General features: G+C 43.7%; 1 protein-coding gene across 1 annotated transcript in view; it reads left to right on the top strand.

The window, feature by feature from the left end:
• MXRA5 (matrix remodeling associated 5) overlaps positions 1-23,422 on the top strand; it is a 159,966-nt gene that overhangs the window by 105,693 nt on the left and 30,851 nt on the right. Inside the window, exon 2 of the mRNA XM_069761567.1 lies at positions 22,465-22,675. Coding sequence (XP_069617668.1) covers positions 22,473-22,675 — 203 coding nt within the window. The 5' untranslated portion in view covers positions 22,465-22,472. The remainder of the gene's footprint in view (positions 1-22,464; positions 22,676-23,422) is intronic.

Genomic DNA, 23,422 nt, shown 5'->3' with positions numbered 1-23,422 from the left:
CTGACACTACAAAGATACAAAGATAGAGAATTTAGATTGTGAGCTCCAATGGGGTCAGTGATCATTATTTATGTAAAAGCTCTGTGGAATTGATGCTATAAAAGCAAGTAAAATAATAGATATGAGCGAATACTAGAACAGAACAGGAGATATGAGATAAATAGTGGTTGCAAACATTTTACTACTGCTTTGGATGTCAATATTACTGGCGTTTCGGATAAAAAAAAACAGTTTTCATCTGAATTTCCAAGCAGCTTGGTGGCTCAGTGGTTAGCACTGTTGCTGGAGTCCTTGGCTCAAATCTCACCGTGGACAACATCTGTGAGAAGTTTGTATATTCTCCCTGTGTTCTCCGGTTTCCTCCCACATTCCAAAGACATACTGATATCGAATCTAGATTGTGAGCCCCAATGGGGACACCGATGATAATGTCTGCAAAATGCTACGGAATATGATGTGCTATATAAGCAAAGCATAAATTTAACCCCTCTCCTTTTCTTCTCCTGCTATTTTCTGCCCAAAAAACTCAAAGAAGGTCACAAGATTCTCAATTTTCCAATTATATGGTTGTCTTAAAGGTGGAACCCAAACTATCTGGCTATAACGGAATCTCTGGTAGATATTTATTCATTTAACGAGTTATGAAAGGCAGTTATTTTTTTGACCATATGTTATGTAATTGCCGCAATGTTAGCTTTAACTCCCATGTGACGAATCACTTTCTTCTTCAATAAGAGTGGTAAAACATTAACCAGACATGTAAAGCTGTTTTCCACCCAGCATGCAATATTACACTTTTTAGAAAAAAATATAGCTATGCATGGCAAATCACATATGGCTTTTCAAATCCTTGTCAAACAGCAGATCAATGGGGTTTTATGCTTGCTGTACACATTAGATGGCTGTCAACCAAAAAATGTTTCAGCCAATCATTTGACCAACAGACATCTCAGCCAACAGTCCCATACATAGGAGCGCTCAGGAGAACAATGCGGTCAGCAGTCCAAAATCGGGCATGTGGTATTGAGATCTCGCCCAACCATCGGTCGGATGGCACCTCCATGCACATTACATCATTGGTCGAGTCCATGGATATCGAGAAGTTCAGTCAACATTAGTCTAATTTGTATAGGGTTCTTTATAGGCATTATTTGTGTTGATCAACTTCTCACCAGGTCAGCCTCATGTTGTGTTTTTCCTTGAGTCCTTGGGCTTGAAAATAATCTGTTGAATTCCTTTATATTATGCATTTATTTATTTTCATTGGTATAATGCAATAGTGATGCAACATCTTTGTGCCATAAACTGACATGACCGTGGCGACCATCACATTCTGTAGTTACAGTGTCCAAGACAGGATGTGATTGACAGACTTTCTGCTGCTTACCCACATTTCATTGTATTACCTTCAGTATTTTCTTGTCAAGATCTTGTTTTTCCTAGTGTAAATTCTTAATTCAATTCTGTCAACCTTCTGTCATGATAATAAGACTTAATATCTTAAAAAAGGAAGATAAGTTGAATTTGTATACATCCAGAATAATTGCCATGACTCACAGATGTCATTATTCCTTCAGAATTCAAATCTTTATTACTATACAAGTTTTACCCTAAGGGCGATGTCTTATCCTTAATACTCTACGTTATCATTAAATCTATGAGTAGAGTATTTTTATATTACATTGTTGTATTGATAAATAATATAAAATGGGAGTTTAAACATGACAAGCTTAATATTAGTCTTCAGTATCTAAATGGTAAGACAGTTCAGAATACTACATGTGTTGATATTTTTTAGCATTTCTGCATCTTTTTCCTAGATAATTGTGAGGTTCTCAAGATGTGGACTCTCAGCACTGTAGGACATGACTGACATTTTCTAAACAGAGTTTTAGACATTTTCTAAAACTTTAATGCTCTTATACATTAGAAACTGCAGAACATTCCTTATCAACTAAAGCTATGTACACATCTGCATTAGGAATTCCATTTTTCTGTTCAGTATTAGGAAATGAAAAATGGAATATGTGCCAGACACGGATCTGTCGCATGTCAGGCTCAACCAATATCCAACGAACCCCATGGTGTCAAATGGAGTCTGTTAGTTTACAGTCATGGTGTCTGCAATTTTACCTGAGGCAGTATTATTTCTTTCTGGCAAAAAATGACTAAATGTGTGTTAGGTCTCGAGTTCCCGCTTCTGCACAGGGGGAATCTCGAGCCATCTCCGCTGCGGTCTCCCATTCTTATCCAGCCGCAGTGGAGTCTGCTCAGCAGGGACGTCGGTCCCAGCGTCTTGCTCAGTCTCACGCTGTTAAGAGAGTTACTGCTGCTTCTTCAGCTTCTGCCATTAAAGTCAGTGCTGGTCAGCAGCGAGCGGACGTCTCTGGGACTAAGTCCTTGTCTGCACATACTGAGCATACCCAGGGCAAGATCTCCCGTAGGAGATCGAGGGTCATGTGCTCAGGCCCTGCAGCACATTCCATTGGTCCTCTTCGCAGGTCTTGGAAGGGCAAAGTTTCTGTGGCCACTCCCTGTGCTGCAACTATATAAACTGCGCATGACCGCACGGCCATGCGCTAGTTTACAATTGTTAATGTGTGTATGTTGTGAGTGCAAGTCGTCCTTGGATACCCCTACCCTATTGAATGTCTGTTCGCGGAAGGTGTATGGCTGCTATCTAGCGCCCGACTTAGCCTACAGCACAAATCACACATTACAGCGTCCAGTTGCTGTGACCACCAGTACGGCGCCGTGCACTTCCTCTGTGCTTTCCTTACCCAAGCCTGGGTGGTTAGTGGCGTTCGTCAGTGTGGCACCGCATGCACTCTTGTGCCTTAAAATCGTTATTTAGTTTCTTTACACACCCAGTTGCGGTGTTATGCCAGCAAGGGTCTAATCGGACTTCAATCCTAGTTGGGGTTGAGTTCGCTGACTACTTGCTCGCGCTCTATGTGTGGTACCGCGGTCCTGTGATGCAACAGGATCGCTTCCTTCACGTTGGGTGAAGTTTAACCCACGTGTGTATTCTTATGAGTACCGCCATATAGTCCGTCGTTACTTGGCAGCAGGTTCCATCTCTGCACGGTGGACCCCGGGCTGCGAACGTACCATATTCTATCTGTCTTAATATTTGGTGCGTTCCGCTAGCCCTAACATTACACTAGCGCCAGGGTCTGGCTAGTAATGACGGACAAGCAGCAATCCTTGCGGTATATCCAGCAGCTGGAGGGTAGGTTGGCGGCTCTTGAGAGCGCAACCTCAGCTGTGGATGTTACCACGGTTGCTGTACAGGCTGCTAGCGTGGCTGCAGCAACCCTGTCCATTGCCACCCCTGCTCCGACATTTTCTCGCCTCCCGCTGCCAGAAAAATTTTCTGGTGATAGCAAGTTTTGTAGGGGATTTGTGAGTCAGTGCTCTATTCACCTCGAGCTCCTGGCTGCACGTTTTCCCACAGAGCGGGCTAAGGTGGGATTTCTAGTGTCTCTCTTGTCGGACAGGGCGTTGGAATGGGCTACGCCGCTGTGGGAGCGTGGCGATCATGTGGTGCAGAGTGCTCCGCTGTTTCTGAGCACTCTGAAGCAGGTCTTTTTAGGACATAAAGTCGCCCATGATACGGCGCTCCAACTGCTGGCATTAACTCAGGGTGAGTCCTTGGTCAGCCAATTCGCCGTCCAATTCCGCACTCTAGCTTCTGAGCTGGATTGGTCGGATAAAGCTCTTATCCCCATATTTTGGAGGGGCCTGGCTGACCCCGTTAAGGATGCTCTGGCCACTAGGGAGATTCCTGCCACACTGGAGGAGTTAATAACTGTCTCCACTCGAATTGACCTCCGTTTTAACGAGCGGAGGTTAGAGCGAGCCCAGTGTAGGCAGAGGTTTCGGCTGGCTCCTACCTTCGCCAAACCTCTGGAATCTCCGGTCCTGGTTCCTGAGTCACATGAGGCCAGGTAAGTGTCACAAGCGGGATCTAAGTCCCGGACCGCTTGTGCACTCAAGGTCTGTCATGTTTGCCAGCAGTCAGGACATCTAGCCACCAGATGTTCTCAGTGATCGAGGAAACGTCAGCGTTTAGTGGTAGTAGGTGGAGGTACACTAAACACGGCGACGTTTGCCTCTAAATTGTCCTTTAAGGGGACAATTACTATAGGCTCATTCTCCCACTCGGGCTCATTCTCCCACTCCCGCTCATTCTCCCGCTCTGCGTGGATTCTGGGGCGGAGGGCAATTTTATGTCTTCTGCCTTCGCCCAACGTCACGCAATACCCCTGGTCATGCTAGCTCAACCAGTAACGGTACGAGTGGTGAATGGGTCGGCACTGCCCTCACAGATAACACACCAGACCATCCCTATTACTCTGTCCATGTCGCCATCTCATCAGGAGATTATATCTCTGCTCGTCATTCCAGAAGGAATTGATGAGGTCCTGTTGGGAATACCTTGGCTACGTGTTGTGAATTCTGTGGCAGAGCTCCCTCCTGTGGTCACAAGTGGTACTTCGGCTGATTCTCTCTGTGAGCTTCCGTTGGTGGAGGAAAGTGGTACTGCGGCTTCTGAGTTTCCTTCCTCAGGTGATGTGGTGAAGTCGTTAGGTACTGCTCTATTTAACTCCACCTAGTGCTTTGATCCTGGCCTCCAGTCAATGTTCTAGTATTGGACCTGTTTCCTCCTGGATCGTTCCTGTGGCCTGCTGCTCTGCATAGCTAAGTTCTGCTTTGCTATTTTGTTTGCTGTTTTTTTTCTGTCCAGCTTGTCTATTTGTTTTTTCCTGCTTGCTGGAAGCTCTGGGACGCAGAGGGTGTACCTCCGTGCCGTTAGTTCGGTACGGAGGGTCTTTTTGCCCCCTTTGCGTGGTTTTTGTAGGGTTTTGTGTTGACCGCAAAGTTACCTTTCCTATCCTCGCTGTGTTCAGAAAGTCGGGCCTCACTTTGCTAAATCTATTTCATCTCTGCATTTGTCTTTTCATCTTAACTCACAGTCATTATATGTGGGGGCTGCCTTTTCCTTTGGGGTATTTCTCTGAGGCAAGGTAGGCTTATTTTCTATCTGCAGGCTAGCTGGTTTCTCAGGCTGTGCCGAGTTGCATAGGGAGCGTTAGGCGCAATCCACAGCTGCCTCTAATGTGGTTGGAGAGGATTAGGGATTGCGGCCAGCAGAGTTCCCACGTCTCAGAGCTCGTTCTATGTTTTTGGTTATTGTCAGGTCACTGTATGTGCTCTGACCTCTATGTCCATTGTGGTACTGAATTACCTATCATAACAGTACTGGAGGCCAACAGTACTAATGATTCTCAATAGAGGGAAAAAAGAAGTTCTGAGACCATTTTTTTTTCTCTGCACTGTGTTTTGCCTTTTTTTTCCCCTAGACATTTGGGTGGTTCAGGACACAGGTGTAGCGATGGACATTAAAGGTCTGTCTTCATGTGTGGATCAGCTCACGGCAAGAGTACAAAATATTCAAGACTTTGTGGTTCAGAATTCTATGTTAGAACCGAGAATTCCTATTTCTGATTTGTTTTTTGGAGATAGAACTAAATTTCTGAGTTTCAAAAATAATTGTAAACTATTTCTGGCTTTGAAACCTCGCTCCTCTGGTGACCCTGTTCAACAAGTTAGGATCATTATTTCTTTTTTACGTGGCGACCCTCAGGACTGGGCATTTTCTCTTGTGTCAGGAGATCCTGCATTAAGTAATATCGATGCGTTTTTCCTGGCGCTCGGATTGCTGTACGATGAACCTAATTCAGTGGATCAGGCAGAGAAAAATTTGCTGGCTCTGTGTCAGGGTCAGGATGAGATAGAGGTATATTGTCAGAAATTTAGAAAGTGGTCCATACTCACTCAATGGAATGAAGGTGCGCTCGCAGATATTTTCAGAAAAGATCTCTCTGAAGCCCTTAAGGATGTCATGGTGGGATTTCCTATGCCTGCTGGTCTGAATGAGTCTATGTCTTTGGCCATTCAGATCGGTCGACGCTTGCGTGAGCGTAAATCTGTGCACCATTTGGCGGTATTACCTGAGCTTAAACATGAGCCTATGCAGTGCGATAGGACTTTGACCAGAGTTGAACGGCAAGAACACAGACGTCGGAATGGGCTGTGTTTCTACTGTGGTGATTCCACTCATGTTATCTCTGATTGTCCTAAGCGCACTAAGCGGTTCGCTAGGTCTGCCACCATTGGTACGGTACAGTCAAAATTTCTTCTGTCCGTTACCTTGATCTGCTCTTTGTCATCGTATTCTGTCATGGCATTTGTGGATTCAGGCGCTGCCCTGAATTTGATGGACTTGGAGTATGCTAGGCGTTGTGGGTTTTTCTTGGAGCCCTTGCAGTGTCCTATTCCATTGAGAGGAATTGATGCTATGCCTTTGGCCAAGAATAAGCCTCAGTACTGGACCCAGCTGACCATGTGCATGGCTCCTGCACATCAGGAGGTTGTTCGCTTTCTGGTGTTGTATAATCTGCATGATGTGGTCGTGTTGGGGTTGCCATGGCTACAAGTCCATAATCTAGTATTGGATTGGAAATTCATGTCTGTGTCCAGCTGGGGTTGTCAGGGGGTACATGGTGATGTCCCATTTCTGACTATTTCGTCATCCACCCCTTCTGAGGTTCCAGAGTTCTTGTCTGATTACCGGGATGTATTTGATGAGCCCAAATCCGATACCCTACCTCCGCATAGGGATTGTGATTGTGCTATCGATTTGATTACTGGTAGTAAATTCCCAAAAGGTCGACTGTTTAATTTATCTGTGCCTGAGCACGCCGCTATGCGGAGTTATGTGAAGGAGTCCTTGGAGAAGGGGCATATTCGCCCGTCATCGTCGCCATTAGGAGCAGGGTTCTTTTTTGTAGCCAAGAAGGATGGTTCACTGAGACCTTGTATAGATTACCGCCTTCTTAATAAGATCACGGTTAAATTTCAGTACCCCTTGCCGTTGTTATCTGATCTGTTTGCTCGGATTAAGTGGGCTAGTTGGTTCACCAAGATAGATCTTCGTGGTGCGTATAATCTTGTGTGTATTAAGCGAGGCGATGAATGGAAAACTGCATTTAATACGCCCGAGGGCCATTTTGAGTATCTAGTAATGCCATTTGGACTTGCCAATGCTCCATCAGTGTTTCAGTCCTTCATGCATGACATCTTCCGAGAGTACCTGGATAAATTCCTGATTGTATACTTGGATGACATTTTGATCTTCTCGGATGATTGGGAGTCTCATGTGAAGCAGGTCAGAACGGTGTTTCAGGTCCTGCGTGCTAATTCTTTGTTTGTGAAGGGATCAAAGTGTCTCTTTGGTGTTCAGAAGGTTTCATTTTTGGGGTTCATCTTTTCCCCTTCTACTATCGAGATGGACCCTGTTAAGGTCCAAGCCATCCATGATTGGACTCAGCCGACATCTCTGAAAAGTCTGCAAAAGTTCCTGGGCTTTGCTAATTTTTATCGTCGCTTCATCTGCAATTTTTCTAGTATTGCTAAACCATTGACCGATTTGACCAAGAAGGGTGCTGATGTGGTCAATTGGTCTTCTGCTGCTGTGGAAGCTTTTCAAGAGTTGAAGCGTCGTTTTTCTTCTGCCCCTGTGTTGTGTCAACCAGATGTTTCGCTTCCGTTCCAGGTCGAGGTTGATGCTTCTGAGATTGGAGCAGGGGCTGTTTTGTCGCAGAGAAGTTCTGATTGCTCGGTGATGAAACCATGCGCCTTCTTTTCCAGGAAGTTTTCGCCTGCTGAGCGAAATTATGATGTGGGCAATCGAGAGTTGCTGGCCATGAAGTGGGCATTCGAGGAGTGGCGTCATTGGCTTGAAGGAGCTAAGCATCGCGTGGTGGTCTTGACTGATCATAAGAACTTGACTTATCTCGAGTCTGCCAAGCGGTTGAATCCTAGACAGGCTCGTTGGTCGCTGTTTTTTGCCAATTTTGACTTTGTGATTTCGTACCTTCCGGGCTCTAAAAATGTGAAGGCGGATGCTCTGTCTAGGAGTTTTGTGCCCGATTCTCCGGGTTTATCTGAGCCGGCGGGTATCCTCAAAGAGGGAGTAATTGTGTCTGCCATCTCCCCTGATTTGCGGTGGGTGCTGCAAAAATTTCAGGCTAATAAACCTGATCGTTGCCCAGCGGAGAAACTGTTTGTCCCTGATAGGTGGACGAATAAAGTTATCTCTGAGGTTCATTGTTCGGTGTTGGCTGGTCATCCTGGAATCTTTGGTACCAGAGAGTTAGTGGCTAGATCCTTTTGGTGGCCATCTCTGTCGCGGGATGTACATACTTTTGTGCAGTCCTGTGGGATTTGTGCTCGGGCTAAGCCCTGCTGTTCTCGTGCCAGTGGGTTGCTTTTGCCCTTGCCGGTCCCGAAGAGGCCTTGGACACATATCTCTATGGATTTTATTTCAGATCTTCCTGTCTCTCAAATGATGTCAGTCATTTGGGTGGTCTGTGATCGCTTCTCTAAGATGGTCCATTTGGTACCCTTGTCTAAATTACCTTCCTCCTCTGATTTGGTGCCATTGTTCTTCCAGCATGTGGTTCGTTTACATGGCATTCCAGAGAATATCGTTTCTGACAGCGGTTCCCAGTTTGTTTCGAGGTTTTGGCGAGCCTTTTGTGGTAGGATGGGCATTGACTTGTCTTTTTCCTCGGCTTTCCATCCTCAGACTAATGGCCAGACCGAACGAACCAATCAGACCTTGGAAACATATCTGAGATGCTTTGTTTCTGCTGATCAGGATGACTGGGTGTCCTTTTTGCCTTTGGCTGAGTTCGCCCTTAATAATCGGGCCAGCTCGGCTACCTTGGTTTCGCCGTTTTTCTGCAACTCTGGGTTCCATCCTCGTTTCTCTTCAGGGCAGGTTGAGTCTTCGGACTGTCCTGGTGTGGATACTGTGGTGGAAAGGTTGCAGCAGATTTGGACTCATGTAGTGGACAATTTGACCTTGTCCCAGGAGAAGGCTCAACGTTTCGCTAATCGCAGACACTGTGTGGGTCCCCGACTTCGTGTTGGGGATTTGGTTTGGTTATCTTCTCGTCATATTCCTATGAAGGTTTCCTCTCCTAAGTTTAAACCTCATTTCATTGGTCCGTATAGGATTTCTGAGGTTCTTAATCCTGTGTCTTTTCGTCTGACCCTTCCAGATTCTTTTTCCATACATAACGTATTCCATAGGTCATTGTTGCGGAGATACGTGGCACCTATGGTTCCATCTGTTGATCCTCCTGCCCCGGTTTTGGTGGAGGGGGAGTTGGAGTATATTGTGGAGAAGATTTTGGATTCTCGTGTTTCAAGACGGAAACTCCAGTATCTGGTTAAGTGGAAGGGTTATGCTCAGGAAGATAATTCCTGGGTCTTTGCCTCTGATGTCCATGCTCCCGATCTTGTTCGTGCCTTTCATATGGCTCATCCTGGTCGTCCTGGGGGCTCTGGTGAGGGTTCGGTGACCCATCCTCAAGGGGGGGTACTGTTGTGAATTCTGCGGCAGAGCTCCCTCCTGTGGTCACAAGTGGTACTTCGGCTGATTCTCTCTGTGAGCTTCCGTTGGTGGAGGAAAGTGGTACTGCGGCTTCTGAGTTTCCTTCCTCAGGTGATGTGGTGAAGTCGTTAGGTACTGCTCTGTTTAACTCCACCTAGTGCTTTGATCCTGGCCTCGAGTCAATGTTCTAGTTTTGGACCTGTTTCCTCCTGGATCGTTCCTGTGGCCTGCTGCTCTGCATAGCTAAGTTCTGCTTTGCTATTTTGTTTGCTGTTTTTTTTCTGTCCAGCTTGTCTATTTGTTTTTTCCTGCTTGCTGGAAGCTCTGGGACGCAGAGGGTGTACCTCCGTGCCGTTAGTTCGGTACGGAGGGTCTTTTTGCCCCCTTTGCGTGGTTTTTGTAGGGTTTTGTGTTGACCGCAAAGTTACCTTTCCTATCCTCGCTCTGTTCAGAAAGTCAGGCCTCACTTTGCTAAATCTATTTCATCTCTGCGTTTGTCTTTTCATCTTAACTCACAGTCATTATATGTGGGGGCTGCCTTTTCCTTTGGGGTATTTCTCTGAGGCAAGGTAGGCTTATTTTCTATCTTCAGGCTAGCTAGTTTCTCAGGCTGTGCCGAGTTGCATAGGGAGCGTTAGGCGCAATCCACAGCTGCCTCTAGTGTGGTTGGAGAGGATTAGGGATTGCGGTCAGCAGAGTTCCCACGTCTCAGAGCTCGTTCTATGTTTTTGGTTATTGTCAGGTCACTGTATGTGCTCTGACCTCTATGTCCATTGTGGTACTGAATTACCTATCATAACAGCTACGGTACCACTCTCCTCATATCGAGTGGTCCTCTGGCAGAATCCTGGGATGGGGTGAATCTTGTGGGGGTAGGTGTCAGAGGGAGTGCGTTCAGGTTGCTACTACAGAGGTACCCGCAGATCTTTCCTCTCTCCCCAAGCAGTATTGGTCTTATGCAGACGTGTTCTCCAAAAAGGCGGCGGAGGTCCTTCCGCCCCATCGCCCCTATGACTGTCCTATTGATCTCTTGCCTGGTGCTGAGCCTCCCCGGGGTCGAGTCTATCCGCTATCTCTCCCGGAGACGGAGGCAATGTCAGAGTACATCCAGGAAAATCTGGCAAGAGGATTCATTAGGAAGTCAGTGTCACCTGCTGGGGCAGGGTTCTTCTTCGTGCAGAAGAAGAATGGAGAATTGTGTCCATGCATAGACTACAGGGGTCTTAACGCCATCACCGTTAAGAACAAGTATCCTTTGCCCTTGATATCTGAGCTCTTCGATAGGCTTCGGGGAGCAAGGGTATTTACTAAACTAGATCTGCGGGGTGCTTACAATCTGATTCGCATCCGTGAGGGGGACGAATGGAAGACGGCTTTTAACACCAGGGATGGGCACTATGAATATCTGGTGATGCCCTTCGGGCTCTGTAATTCCCCAGCCATTTTCCAAGACTTTGTGAATGATATCTTCCGGGATATGCTTTCCACCTCGGTCGTAGTCTATCTGGATGATATTCTCATCTACTCTCCAGATATTGACTCCCACCAGAGAGATGTTTGCAAAGTCTTCGACCTCCTACGGGCAAACTCCCTCTATGCCAAGTTGGAGAAGTGTATGTTTGAGCAGGAGTCCCTACCTTTCCTTGGTTACATCATCTCTGCCCAGGGATTGGCTATGGATCCTGCCAAACTACAGGCTGTGATGGACTGGCAGGAACCCCATTCTCTTAAAGCGGTGCAGTGCTTTATGGGGTTCATTAATTATTATCGCCAGTTCATTCCGCACTTCTCAACTTTGGTAGCTCCCTTGGTTGTCCTCACCAAGAAGGGGGCGAATCCCAAATTGTGTTCTGAGGAGGTCTCCAAGGCCTTTAACTCTATAAAGTCACACTTCGCTAGCGCTCCCATCCTACATCGCCCCGATGTTGATAAGCCATTTATCATGGAGGTGGATGCCTCTTCTGTTGGTGCTGGAGCAGTCCTCTTCCAAAAGGATGCTCATGGTCGGAAGCATCCTTGCTTCTTTTTCTCCAAGACCTTCTCACCAGCAGAGAGGAATTATTCCATCGGGGACAGGGAGTTGCTAGCCATGAAGTTGGCTTTCTCGGAGTGGAGACATCTCTTGGAGGGTGCACGTTTTCCCTTCCAAGTCTTCACAGACCATAAAAATTTGGTGTACCTGCAGACAGCCCAGCGGTTGAATTCTCGCCAGGCCAGATGGTCCTTATTCTTCTCCTGGTTTCATTTCACCCTCCATTTTCTTTCTGGGGAGAAGAACATTCGGGCCGACGCTCTCTCTCGCTCCGTTGTGTCATCTGCGGAGGAGGAGGAGGAGCCTCGGCTTATTGTCCCCACCGAGAGCTTGAGAACTGTGGCCCCGGTTTCGCTAGAGTCTGTGCCCCCGGGCAAGACTTTTGTTCCATCCAATTTGCGACCGGAGGTTCTCTCTTGGGCACACTCGTCCAGGGTGGGTGGACATTTTGGTACCAAACGGACATCTGAGTTACTGGCGAGGACGTACTGGTGGCCGCATATGGCTCGTGATGTCGCAGAGTATGTTCGGGCGTGTGTCTCTTGCGCCAAGAACAAGACTCCTCGGCAACGGCCAGCTGGTTTGCTTTATCCTCTGCCGGTGGCGGACAGGCCCTGGGAGATGGTCGGGATGGACTTTGTGGTGGGCTTACCCAAGTCTCGTAACTGCACCATTATCTGGGTGATCACCGACCATTTTTCCATAATGGTGCACTTGGTGCCTCTTCCACGGCTACCTTCTGCACGGGCGTTGGCTGTCTTGTTCGTCAAGCATATCTTTCGCCTACACGGTATGCCAGACAAAATTGTTAGTGACCGGGGTCCCCAGTTTGCGTCTCGATTCTGGAGAGAGCTTTGTCGTCTACTCAGTATTGAGTTGAATCTCTCTTCGGCATATCATCCCGAGACGAATGGGTTGGTAGAGAGGGCCAACCAGACCTTGGTCACATATTTATGACATTTTGTTTCTGCCAGGCAGGATGACTGGGCATCCTTGCTACCGTGGGCAGAGTTTGCACTTAACAATGCCGTAGCCGACTCTACCGGTCAGACTCCATTCCTCCTAAATTACGGCCAGCATCCGCGTGTCCCTGTGCCCATGCCTGTGTCTTCTGCTGACTCCAGGGTGGCAGACTGGGCTGTGGAGGCACGGGACATTTGGGACCGCATGCAGGATGCCATTCGGGCCTCCAAGGAGAGAATGAGGTCCTCCGCCGATGTTCATCGGCGTCCCGCTCCGACCTTTGCTCCTGGCGACTTGGTGTGGCTCTCCGCCCGTAACATCAGGCTGCAAGTTGAGTTCACTAAGTTTGCTCCTCGCTACTTGGGTCCCTTCAAGGTTCTCGAACAAGTTAATCCTGTGGTCTACCGTTTGGCTCTTCCTCCACGCTTGGGTATCACCGACACCTTTCATGTGTCCCTCTTGAAACCCGTATACATGTCCCGGTTTTCCGAGTCATCTGCCTGGACATCGGGTTCGTCTACGGACGATTACGAGGGGTAAACACTATTTTGGGGTGCAAGGTGGTACGCGGCAAAAAGTTCTATCTGGTGGATTGGAAGGGTTATGGCACAGAGGACAGGTCATGGGAGCCTGCTGAAAACATTCGGGCCCCACAGCTCATTGCTGTCTTCGAGCGTAGCGAGGTCCAAGGAGGGGGGGGTCCTAGGAGGGGGGGTAATGTTAGGTCTCGAGTTCCCGCTTCTGCACAGGGGGAATCTCGAGCCATCTCCGCTGCGGTCTCCCATTCTTATCCAGCCGCAGTGGAGTCTGCTCAGCAGGGACGTCGGTCCCAGCGTCTTGCTCAGTCTCACGCTGTTAAGAGAGTTACTGCTGCTTCTTCAGCTTCTGCCATTAAAGTCAGTGCTGGTCAGCAGCGAGCGGACGTCTCTGGGACTAAGTCCTTGTCTGCACATACTGAGCATGCCCAGGGCAAGATCTCCCGTTGGAGATCGAGGGTCATGTGATCAGGCCCTGCAGCACATTCCATTGGTCCTCTTGGCAGGTCTTGGAAGGGCAAAGTTTCTGTGGCCACTTCCTGTGCTGCAACTATATAAACTGCGCATGACCGCACGGCCATGCGCTAGTGTACAATTGTTAATGTGTGTATGTTGTGAGTGCAAGTCGTCCTTGGATACCCCTACCCTATTGAATGTCTGTTCGCGGAAGGTGTATGGCTGCTATCTAGCGCCCGACTTAGCCTACAGCACAAATCACACATTACAGCGTCCAGTTGCTGTGACCGCCAGTACGGCGCCGTGCACTTCCTCTGTGCTTTCCTTACCCAAGCCTGGGTGGTTAGTGGCGTTCGTCAGTGCGGCACCGCATGCACTCTTGTGCCTTAAAATTCTTATTTAGTTTCTTTACACACCCAGTTGCGGTGTTATGCCAGCAAGGGTCTAATCGGACTTCAATCCTAGTTGGGGTTGAGTTCGCTGACTACTTGCTCGCGCTCTATGTGCGGTACCGCGGTCATGTGACGCAACAGGATCGCTTCCTTCACGTTGGGTGAAGTTTAACCCACGTGTGTATTCTTATGAGTACCGCCATATAGTCCGTCGTTACTTGGCAGCAGGTTCCATCTCTGCACGGTGGACCCCGGGCTGCGAACGCACCATATTCTATCTGTCTTAATATTTGGTGCGTTCCGCTAGCCCTAACAATGTGTAATGGTGATTGTAATGCAGGCGCCAATGCATATGTGAATTTAGCCTAACATCAAATTACTTTAAACAGTTAAGTTGTCTTCTACTAGTTCACGAGCAATAAGGAAAATGATTACCATTCTTGAACTTAGGTGTCAGACAAGGAGCTGAAATTGTAGGACTTCTTATTATTACACAGCTGAACACTGAAGGCAAAAGTTTTCTAACATTTTAACAAACTTTACAAACTACAGAAAATAAAAAAACAATCATTTATTAGAACAATATGCAAATATAAAACTTGCAAAATATGACATTAAATAATATGGGGAGAATCATACAGAAGAAAGTTAGGAGAATGTATCATATAAATGTGTATAATATACAGTGGGGGAAATAAGTATTTGATCCCTTGCTGATTTTGTAAGTGTGCCTACTGTCAAAGACATAAACAGTCTATAATGTTAAGGGTAAGCTAATTTTAACATTGAGAGATAGAATATCAAAAATAAAATCCAGGAAATCACATTGTATAAATTATATACATTTATTTGCTTTTTGTAGTGAGAAATAAGCATTTGATCCCTCTGGTAAACCAGACTTAATTCTTGGTGGCAAAACTCTTGTTGGCAAGTACAGCAGTCCGACATTTTTTGTAGTTGATGATGAGGTTTGTGCACTTGTCAGAAGGAATTTTGGTCCACTCCTTTTTGCAGATCATCTCTAAATCATTAAGATTTTGAGGCTGTCACTTGGCAACTCGGAGCTTCAACTCCCTCCATAAGTTTTCTATGGGATTAAGGTCTGGAGACTGGATAGGCCACTTCATGACCTTAATCTCCTACTTTTTCAGCCACTTCTTTGTTGCCTTGGCTGTATGTTTTGGGTCATTGTCTTGCTGGAAGACCCAGCCATGACCCATTTTTAAGGAGATTCTCCTATTGATGCAGTGAAGTAGTCCTGTGCCCTTAGCAGAGAAACATCCCAAAAGCATAATGTTTCCACCTCCATGCTTGACAGTGGGGACGGCGTTTTGGGGGTCATAAGCAGCATTTCTCTTCCTCCAAACATGGCGAGTTGAGTTAATGCCAAAGACCTCAATATTTGTCTCATATGAGCACAGCATCTTCTCCCAATTAGTGATGGGCGAACCCCCCGATTTTCGGGATTGGCGGGTTCGCCCAAGTTTTTTGTAAAGTTTGAGTTCGGGGCCAGACATGACATGAACTTGCATCAAAACCCTAAACTCGGAATTTACAGTACATATATGGGATGGGATGGGGGGCTGTAAAAAAAAAAGCGGAAAATTAATAATTAATAAACATTATAATTATACTTACCTGTCCAGCGACGCATCCTCCCGTCCCGCTGTCTCCCGGCCGCATCTGCTTCCGGGGCTGCTCATTAACTGCCGGCAGTATTTACTGCACTCAGCAGTCTTTGGCTTTTCCTGACAGTGTCCATGATGTGACATCACTGCACGAACACTGCTGGAAAAAAACAAAGACTGCCAAGTGCAGTGATTACTGATAGAAGGTAATGAGCGACCCTAGAAGCAGATGCGGCCGGGAGACAGCGGGAGTGGAAGATGCTTCGCTGGACTGGTAAGTATAATTCTAATGTTTATTATTAATTTTCTGGGTTTTTTTACAGCATGAACTGGACACGAACTGTAGCATGGGTTTCCCATGGAAACCTGTGTTTGGGACCATGTGACCGACCACTATGTGTTTGGTACGGTCCCAAACTTTACAGTTCGGGTTCACCCATCCCTACTCCCAAATTAATCACTCACTGAATCATCCAGGTCTACATTGGCAAACTTCAGACGGGCCTGCACATGTGCCTTCTTAAGCAGGAGGACCTTGTGGGCACTGCAGAATTTTAAATATTTACGGCGTAATGTGCTACCAATGGTTTTCTTGGTGACTGTGGTCCCAGCTGCCTTGAGATCATTAACAAGTTCACCTCCCGCAGTTTTACGCTGATCTTTCACCTTCCTCATAATCAAGGATATCCCACGACATAAGATTTTGCATGGTGCCCCAGATTGATGTCGATTGACAGTCATTTTGCATTTCTTCCATTTTCTTTTTATTGCACCAACAGTTGTCTCCTTTTCACCCAGTGTCTTACCTACAGTTTTGTAGCCCGTTCCAGGTTTGTGCAGGTCTATGGTCTTGTCTCTGAGATCCTTATAAAGCTTTTTGGTCTTGCCCATGCTGTGGAGGCTAGAGCAGTGTTTCCCAAACTCCAGTCCTCACAGACTCCACGGGTCATGTTTTCAGGATTTCCTTAGTATTGCTCAAGTAGTGGAAGTATCATCAAGGCATCAGGAATTGTCTCACCTGTGCAACACTATGAAAATCCTGAAAACATGACCTGTGGGGTCCGTGAGGACTGGAGTTTGGGAAACACTGGGCTAGAGTCTGACTGATCAATTGAGTCTATGGACAGGAGTCTTTTTTAAATGTAACTATGTTAGACAGCTGTCTTTATTGCAAGTAATGAGTTGATTAGGAGCATCTAACTGGTCTGTAGGGGCCAGAACTCTTAATGGTTGATGGGAGATCAAATACTTATTTCTCACTGCAAAATGCAAATAAATTTATAGAATTTATGCAATGTGATTTTCTGTATTTTATTATCGATATTCTATCTCTCAATGTTAAAATTAACCTACCCTTAAAATTATAGACTGTTCATGTCTTTGTCAGTGGGCAAACTTACAAAATCAGCAAAGGATCAAATACTTGACATGCTGCGGAAAATAAACCGCAGCATTTCTGTGCGATATTTTCCGCACCATGGGCACTGCGGATTTGGTTTTCCATAGGTTTACATGGTACTGTAAACTGCATGGAAAACGGCTGCGAATCCGCAGAGGCCAATCCACTGTGGATCCGCAGCCAAATCTGCAAAGTGTGCACATACCCTAAAGTGGCTATTCATTAGACAGTTTGTGGATATAACGAAAATAATAAAGTGCAAATAGTAGAATATAACTATCAGATGCAAACATACCATGAGCTGAATGACCCAAAACTCCAACACACCTTTCGCCTTTAGCTTTCTCAACAAGTACTTTGTGGTTCTTTTGCTGACTGTTGCATAGTTGTTCATGTCAATAATAAGTAACTTGAATAATATTACCAACACACAGAATGAGCAATGGACGGCACTAGAGAAGCACAAATCAATATGGACATACACTCCTTAAAGAACATCCGAGAAATACGCAGGTGGCACGAATATTCTGGGTATATGGTGCTCAGCACTGATAGGCAATCCAGAGTAAATACGATGAAACAAGAAAAGAAAACAGTGCGGCACTCACCCTTATTATATGAAGCTGTGAAATCGTGCTCTTTATTGGAGAAAAATGTATAAAACATCCATTAGGACATCAGGTCAGCGAGAGGGTGCGGAGGTGGAGTGTGGACGACGGCCGTTTCGCACGGTATGTGCTTCAACGGGTCCAGTTCACTGATTACTATACGTCATTTCCTTATAAAGGGTTTCCGACGTGTGAATACAATAACAACAGTGCATATTCACCTACACATGAACTAAGTGAAATTGTGTAAATAATATACATAAATAAACAGTAATCAAATTGCAATATTGCAACACTAAAAGTTGTTTCAGATTTGCTTAATTATTATATAGTAATAACATTTCCATATGTAATTAAATATTATTAAATATTTTTTAAACATTTTACTTTTTTCATTCAGAAGCATAAAAACCTCTTATACTAAAGAAATACCGACATGTCTAATTTGTCATTTAAGCCTATTGGCCCTTTCGCGTTAGTGTTCAGAATCCACCGGGCTTCTTTCTGCAATAGTAGTCTATTTTGATCTCCTCCCTGCGAGGGATATTTCACTATCTCTATACCAGCAAAAAGCAATAAATTAGGATTAGCGTTGTGCTTTTCTCTCATGTGTTGAATCAATCTCTGACAGCCTTTCCATGTAGCAATTGAGTTATAGTGTTCAGTGAACCTTTTTATCAGCGGTCTTATAGTTTTCCCGATGTAGAAATATCGGCACGGGCAGAAGAGAACATACACGACAAATTTGCTCTTACAGGATATAAAATCCTGAATTTTATGTGTAATAGAGCCAATTTGAATGGGATTGTGTGTAACATGGAGATGACAAAACCTGCAGTTTCCGCATTTATGATTACCTACTGGCGCATTATTAGTTAACCAATTTTGTTTAGTGGCTAAGATTTTATTGTGTACTAATAAATCAGATAAATTATGTGCTCGTTTATGTACAAATTTTGGAGCATGACTATTAATAGACATCAGATCTTTATCTGTTTGTAAAACATGCCAATTTTTACGTATAGAGGCATGAATAGCTTGGTCCAAATTGGTATGTTTAAAACAAAAAGAAAAAGGAAAAGATGGGGGGAATTTTTCAGCACCAATTATTCCTTTTGATAAAGAATGTTTTACTCCACTCCTTTTACTCAGAAAATCTTTTTGGGAGAATTCTTTAATGCGTTTTTCTGCTTCTATTAATGTTTGTTTCGGATAACCTCTATCAACGAAACGAGATTTTAATTCATCAATCTGCTCCTCAAATATTTTGTTATTACTATTAATTTTACGCAATCTAACCATTTGGCTGTATGGCAATCCTCTTTTTGTATGGGCTGGATGATCACTATCAAAATGGAGCATATTATTTGTTGCGGTTTCTTTTCTGAACACTTTAGTTACTATTTCGCTGTCCACAATCTCTATTTTTACATCCAAGTATTCTAAACTGTCTGCTCCAAAACAAGAGGTAAACATCATATTTTCTGAATTAGAAACGTTAAGATATTTTACAAAATCATTAAATACTGTTTTATCCCCGTCCCAAATTATCATAATATCATCCACAAATCTTACATAGAAGCGGATATGTTTCAGAAAAGGGTTATTGATATTATTGATATAAGTATCTTCGAAGGCAGCCAAAAATAGATTTGCATAAGTGCATGAAGTGGGCGTACCCATGGCAGTCCCCATCAATTGTTTATACCATTTATCCATGAACTTAAACGAATTATGGGACAAAATGAAATCCAGGCTTTCCAGAATAAAAGAAATTATATTAGAATCTAAATTTCTATTTTGTAAGATTTTTTGAATCGCCTGTATACCTTTTTCTTTTGGGATACGGGTATAGAGATTTACTACATCAATAGATGTCAATGAAAAAGTAGGTTGCCAATCTATTTCCTTTAGGGCCCGCACTAGATCTCCTGAGTCTTTTATATATGAAGGAATGGATTGAAGTAATGGTTTTAACAACCAATCAATATATTGTGATAGGGGTTCTGTAACAGAATTTATCCCTGAAATTATAGGGCGGCCTGGAGGTTCTTTCATGCACTTATGAACCTTCGGTATACTATACCAATAGGGAAATTGCGGGTATTCAAGGAGGAGACTTTCAGCTCGCTTCTTTGGTAATATTCCCTTTTCCACATATTTTCTTAGTAAAGATCTCAACTTAGTTTTATCGTTTTGGGTGGGATTTTGTGACAACACACAATAAGTGTTTTCGTCATGTAATTGTGAGAGGGCTTCAGATATATAGTATTGCTTATCCATTATTACTATATTGCCACCTTTATCCGCTCTCCTGATAACGATATCGTCCCACTTTTGCAATTCTTTTAAAGCAAGAAGTTCTTTATTACTTAGATTTTTACTGGGAGCTTGATATAGAATAGCTTCTACATCTTTAATTACTAGTTCTTGAAAGAGATCGATAACGTTACCAGGAGACACGGGAGGGACAAACCGTGACTGATTACCACCCTTAAAGGGTTTTGTCTGAGGACTGATGGTATTTTTTATATTAGTAGATGGCAATAAAGAAGGATCATTGATACTCAGCAGCAAAATAGAATCGTCCATTTCAGCAGTGTTCTGAGATGATGGCACCATAAATCCCAGAGAGCCTATATCTTCATCCGACACCAAAGAGATGTCCTGCTGTAGCTTTAAATCAGAGCTATTAACTGTTTGTTGTTTGTCTTTATGAAAAAATTTTTGTAGATGGAGTTTTCTCACATTTTTGAACAAGTCAATTTTAAAGCTTGTTAAATCAAAGTTTTCAGGGAGGCAAAAGTTCAATCCTTTAGATAGAAGAGAAATGTGGTCATCACTCAGAGTCCTTTTAGACAGATTTAATACTTGCAACTCGTCTTTTTCTTTTTCAACTATCTTTTCCATGAAACCTGTTTGCGTTTTTTCCTGATAGTTGCGCTTTCTTCTCCCTCGTCTGATTTTGCTTCTAAAGGGATTGCTGGAACTTTCTTTGCAGGAGTTACCAAACTCGTTTCACCTGCCTCTTCAGCTGCACTTGATTTGGAATCGGTCACCCAACCATCTTGTTTCTTTTTCTTATAACTCTTGTTACTTTTATAACTGCGGTTCCTATTAAAAAATGTAGGTTGCTTGCTCTTGTTTTTATTCCACGTAATCACCTGTCCCATATCAAAGTCGTTTTTATCTCTAAGAAATTTTTCTTTCTTTAGCTGTTTAATTTCCATTTGTAATAGAGTTAGTTTTCTTTCTAATTTGTTAGTAAAGTTCTTATACTGATTTTCCATTAATCTTAGTGACAATTCAGACTTAGCTTTTTCCAATTCCTGGCATAGTTGTGCATATTCCTTTTCATTCTGAGCAGTTACTAAGTGCAATAGGCTGCGAGAACATTGCAGATGTATTTTTTCCCATTCTTCCTGGAAAGAAGAGTCATGCTGGAATTGTGAGATTTCTTTAAAAACACGTAAGCCTCTAGGGACTCTATCACACTCTATGTATGATTTTAAAGACTTAATTGTCCAAAATAAACGCATCTCCTTTTCGGCAAGCGTGTAGATTTTAGTTTCCAAGGTTTTAGTGCTAATGATTTGAAGCTCGTCTTTTAGGTTGCAATCTGCAAAAAACTCCACCGCACCCTCACGACCTGCTAAAACACCATGTGATTCCAATCCTGCATTTTCGGCAGAGTCCATACTTTCGTCCATTATATCTGATAAAGTCTTTAGTATAGAAACTTTTGTATACTTTATCTCCTAGTGCTATTGTATACTCTGTGCTCTGTCCCGAAATGTAGAAGAGTACAACCAACACACAGAATGAGCAATGGACGGCACTAGAGAAGCACAAATCAATATGGACATACACTCCTTAAAGAACATCCGAGAAATACGCAGGTGGCACGAATATTCTGGGTATATGGTGCTCAGCACTGATAGGCAATCCAGAGTAAATACGATGAAACAAGAAAAGAAAACAGTGCGGCACTCACCCTTATTATATGAAGCTGTGAAATCGTGCTCTTTATTGGAGAAAAATGTATAAAACATCCATTAGGACATCAGGTCAGCGAGAGGGTGCGGAGGTGGAGTGTGGACGACGGCCGTTTCGCACGGTATGTGCTTCAACGGGTCCAGTTCACTGATTACTATACGTCATTTCCTTATAAAGGAACACTAACGCGCAAGGGCCAATAGGCTTAAATGACAAATTAGACATGTCGGTATTTCTTTAGTATAAGAGGTTTTTATGCTTCTGAATGAAAAAAGTAAAATGTTTAAAAAATATTTAATAATATTTAATTACATATGGAAATGTTATTACTATATAATAATTAAGCAAGTCTGAAACAACTTTTAGTGTTGCAATATTGCAATTTGATTACTGTTTATTTATGTATATTATTTACACAATTTCACTTAGTTCATGTGTAGGTGAATATGCACTGTTGTTATTGTATTCACACGTCGGAAACCCTTTATAAGGAAATGACGTATAGTAATCAGTGAACTGGACCCGTTGAAGCACATACCGTGCGAAACGGCCGTCGTCCACACTCCACCTCCGCACCCTCTCGCTGACCTGATGTCCTAATGGATGTTTTATACATTTTTCTCCAATAAAGAGCACGATTTCACAACTTCATATAATAAGGGTGAGTGCCGCACTGTTTTCTTTTCTTGTTTCACTTGAATAATATTGTTTTCATCACAAATAAGAAAACCTATGCTTTTATGTCCTATGACCTAAAGATTGAGCAACATAATAACTGCGGTCTCCTTGTGGTTGATAGAGAATGTGTGTAGGATATTTAATTCACATTGGGTTTTCCCAGTTTTCCATGAACTGAGTCCAGTGGAGTATTTCATCATTTAAAGGTTGAGAAAAATTGTGCTTAGCATTTTTTATTTTGGGGTGAACTTGATATGCTAGCATTTTTAAACAAGAAGTAACATATTTTGTTGTTTTGTATCTACAGGAGCAAAAATGAAGACTGTAACCAGAATGTACCATGGGATCCATTTATGGCTGTTTCCTTTAATTATCATATCGTTGAGGTTTCCAAACAGTGCCTATTCCTGTCCTCATCCATGTGCTTGCTATGTCAATTCTGAAGTTCACTGCACTTTCCGATCTCTAGCAACAGTACCGACAAGAATTCCAAAACATGTGGAAAGAATCAATTTAGGGTTTGTATAAACACTTTTTATCCTTGTGTGAGATTTGCACTTTACATGTATGAAAATCACCACTTATTTCCCTGCCAAATTACTAAACGGTGGTCTGTTTGCAAAAGATGGGATGCAGGCATTTAGCTTGCTTCTGGATTGCTTCATTATGAGCACTGAATTGTTAAAGGGATTCTGTCATTGCAAAAATAAAATTAAACTAAGTAGTACATACAATGAAGGAAATAATCATTTGATCCCTTTCTGATTTTTTTAAGCTTGCCCACTGAGAAAGACATGAACAGTCTATAATTTTAAGAGTAGATTAAACTCTTAATGGTTGGTAGGGGATCAAATACTTATTTCTCATTGCAAAATGCAAATACATTTATATAATTTATACAATGTGATTTTCTGGATTTTATTTTTGATATTCTATCTCTCAATGTTAAAATTAACCTACCCTTAAAATTATAGACTGTTCATGTCTTTATCAGTGGGCAAACTTACAAAATCAGCAAGAGATGAAATAATTATTTTCTTCACTGTAGTTCTATCAGGGAAAATAGCCCCCTGTAAAAATCATACCCGGAGTCAAGTTTTCACTGTCTTTGGGATCCAGAAAAGATCACTAGCTATACTGCCACTTTTTGTAGCACTACTGACTGACTTTAACCATAAAGTGACAGCTGCAGGACAACCAATTGCATACAACTCAATATTTTGCATGGGACTGAAGGTTTAGGTAAATAGTTAAAATCAATCAAA

Source organism: Ranitomeya imitator, chromosome 3, assembly GCF_032444005.1.
Source record: "Ranitomeya imitator isolate aRanImi1 chromosome 3, aRanImi1.pri, whole genome shotgun sequence".
In the NCBI taxonomy this organism is placed as follows: Eukaryota; Metazoa; Chordata; class Amphibia; order Anura; family Dendrobatidae; genus Ranitomeya; species Ranitomeya imitator.
This window is presented reverse-complemented; position numbering and strand designations above follow the sequence as displayed.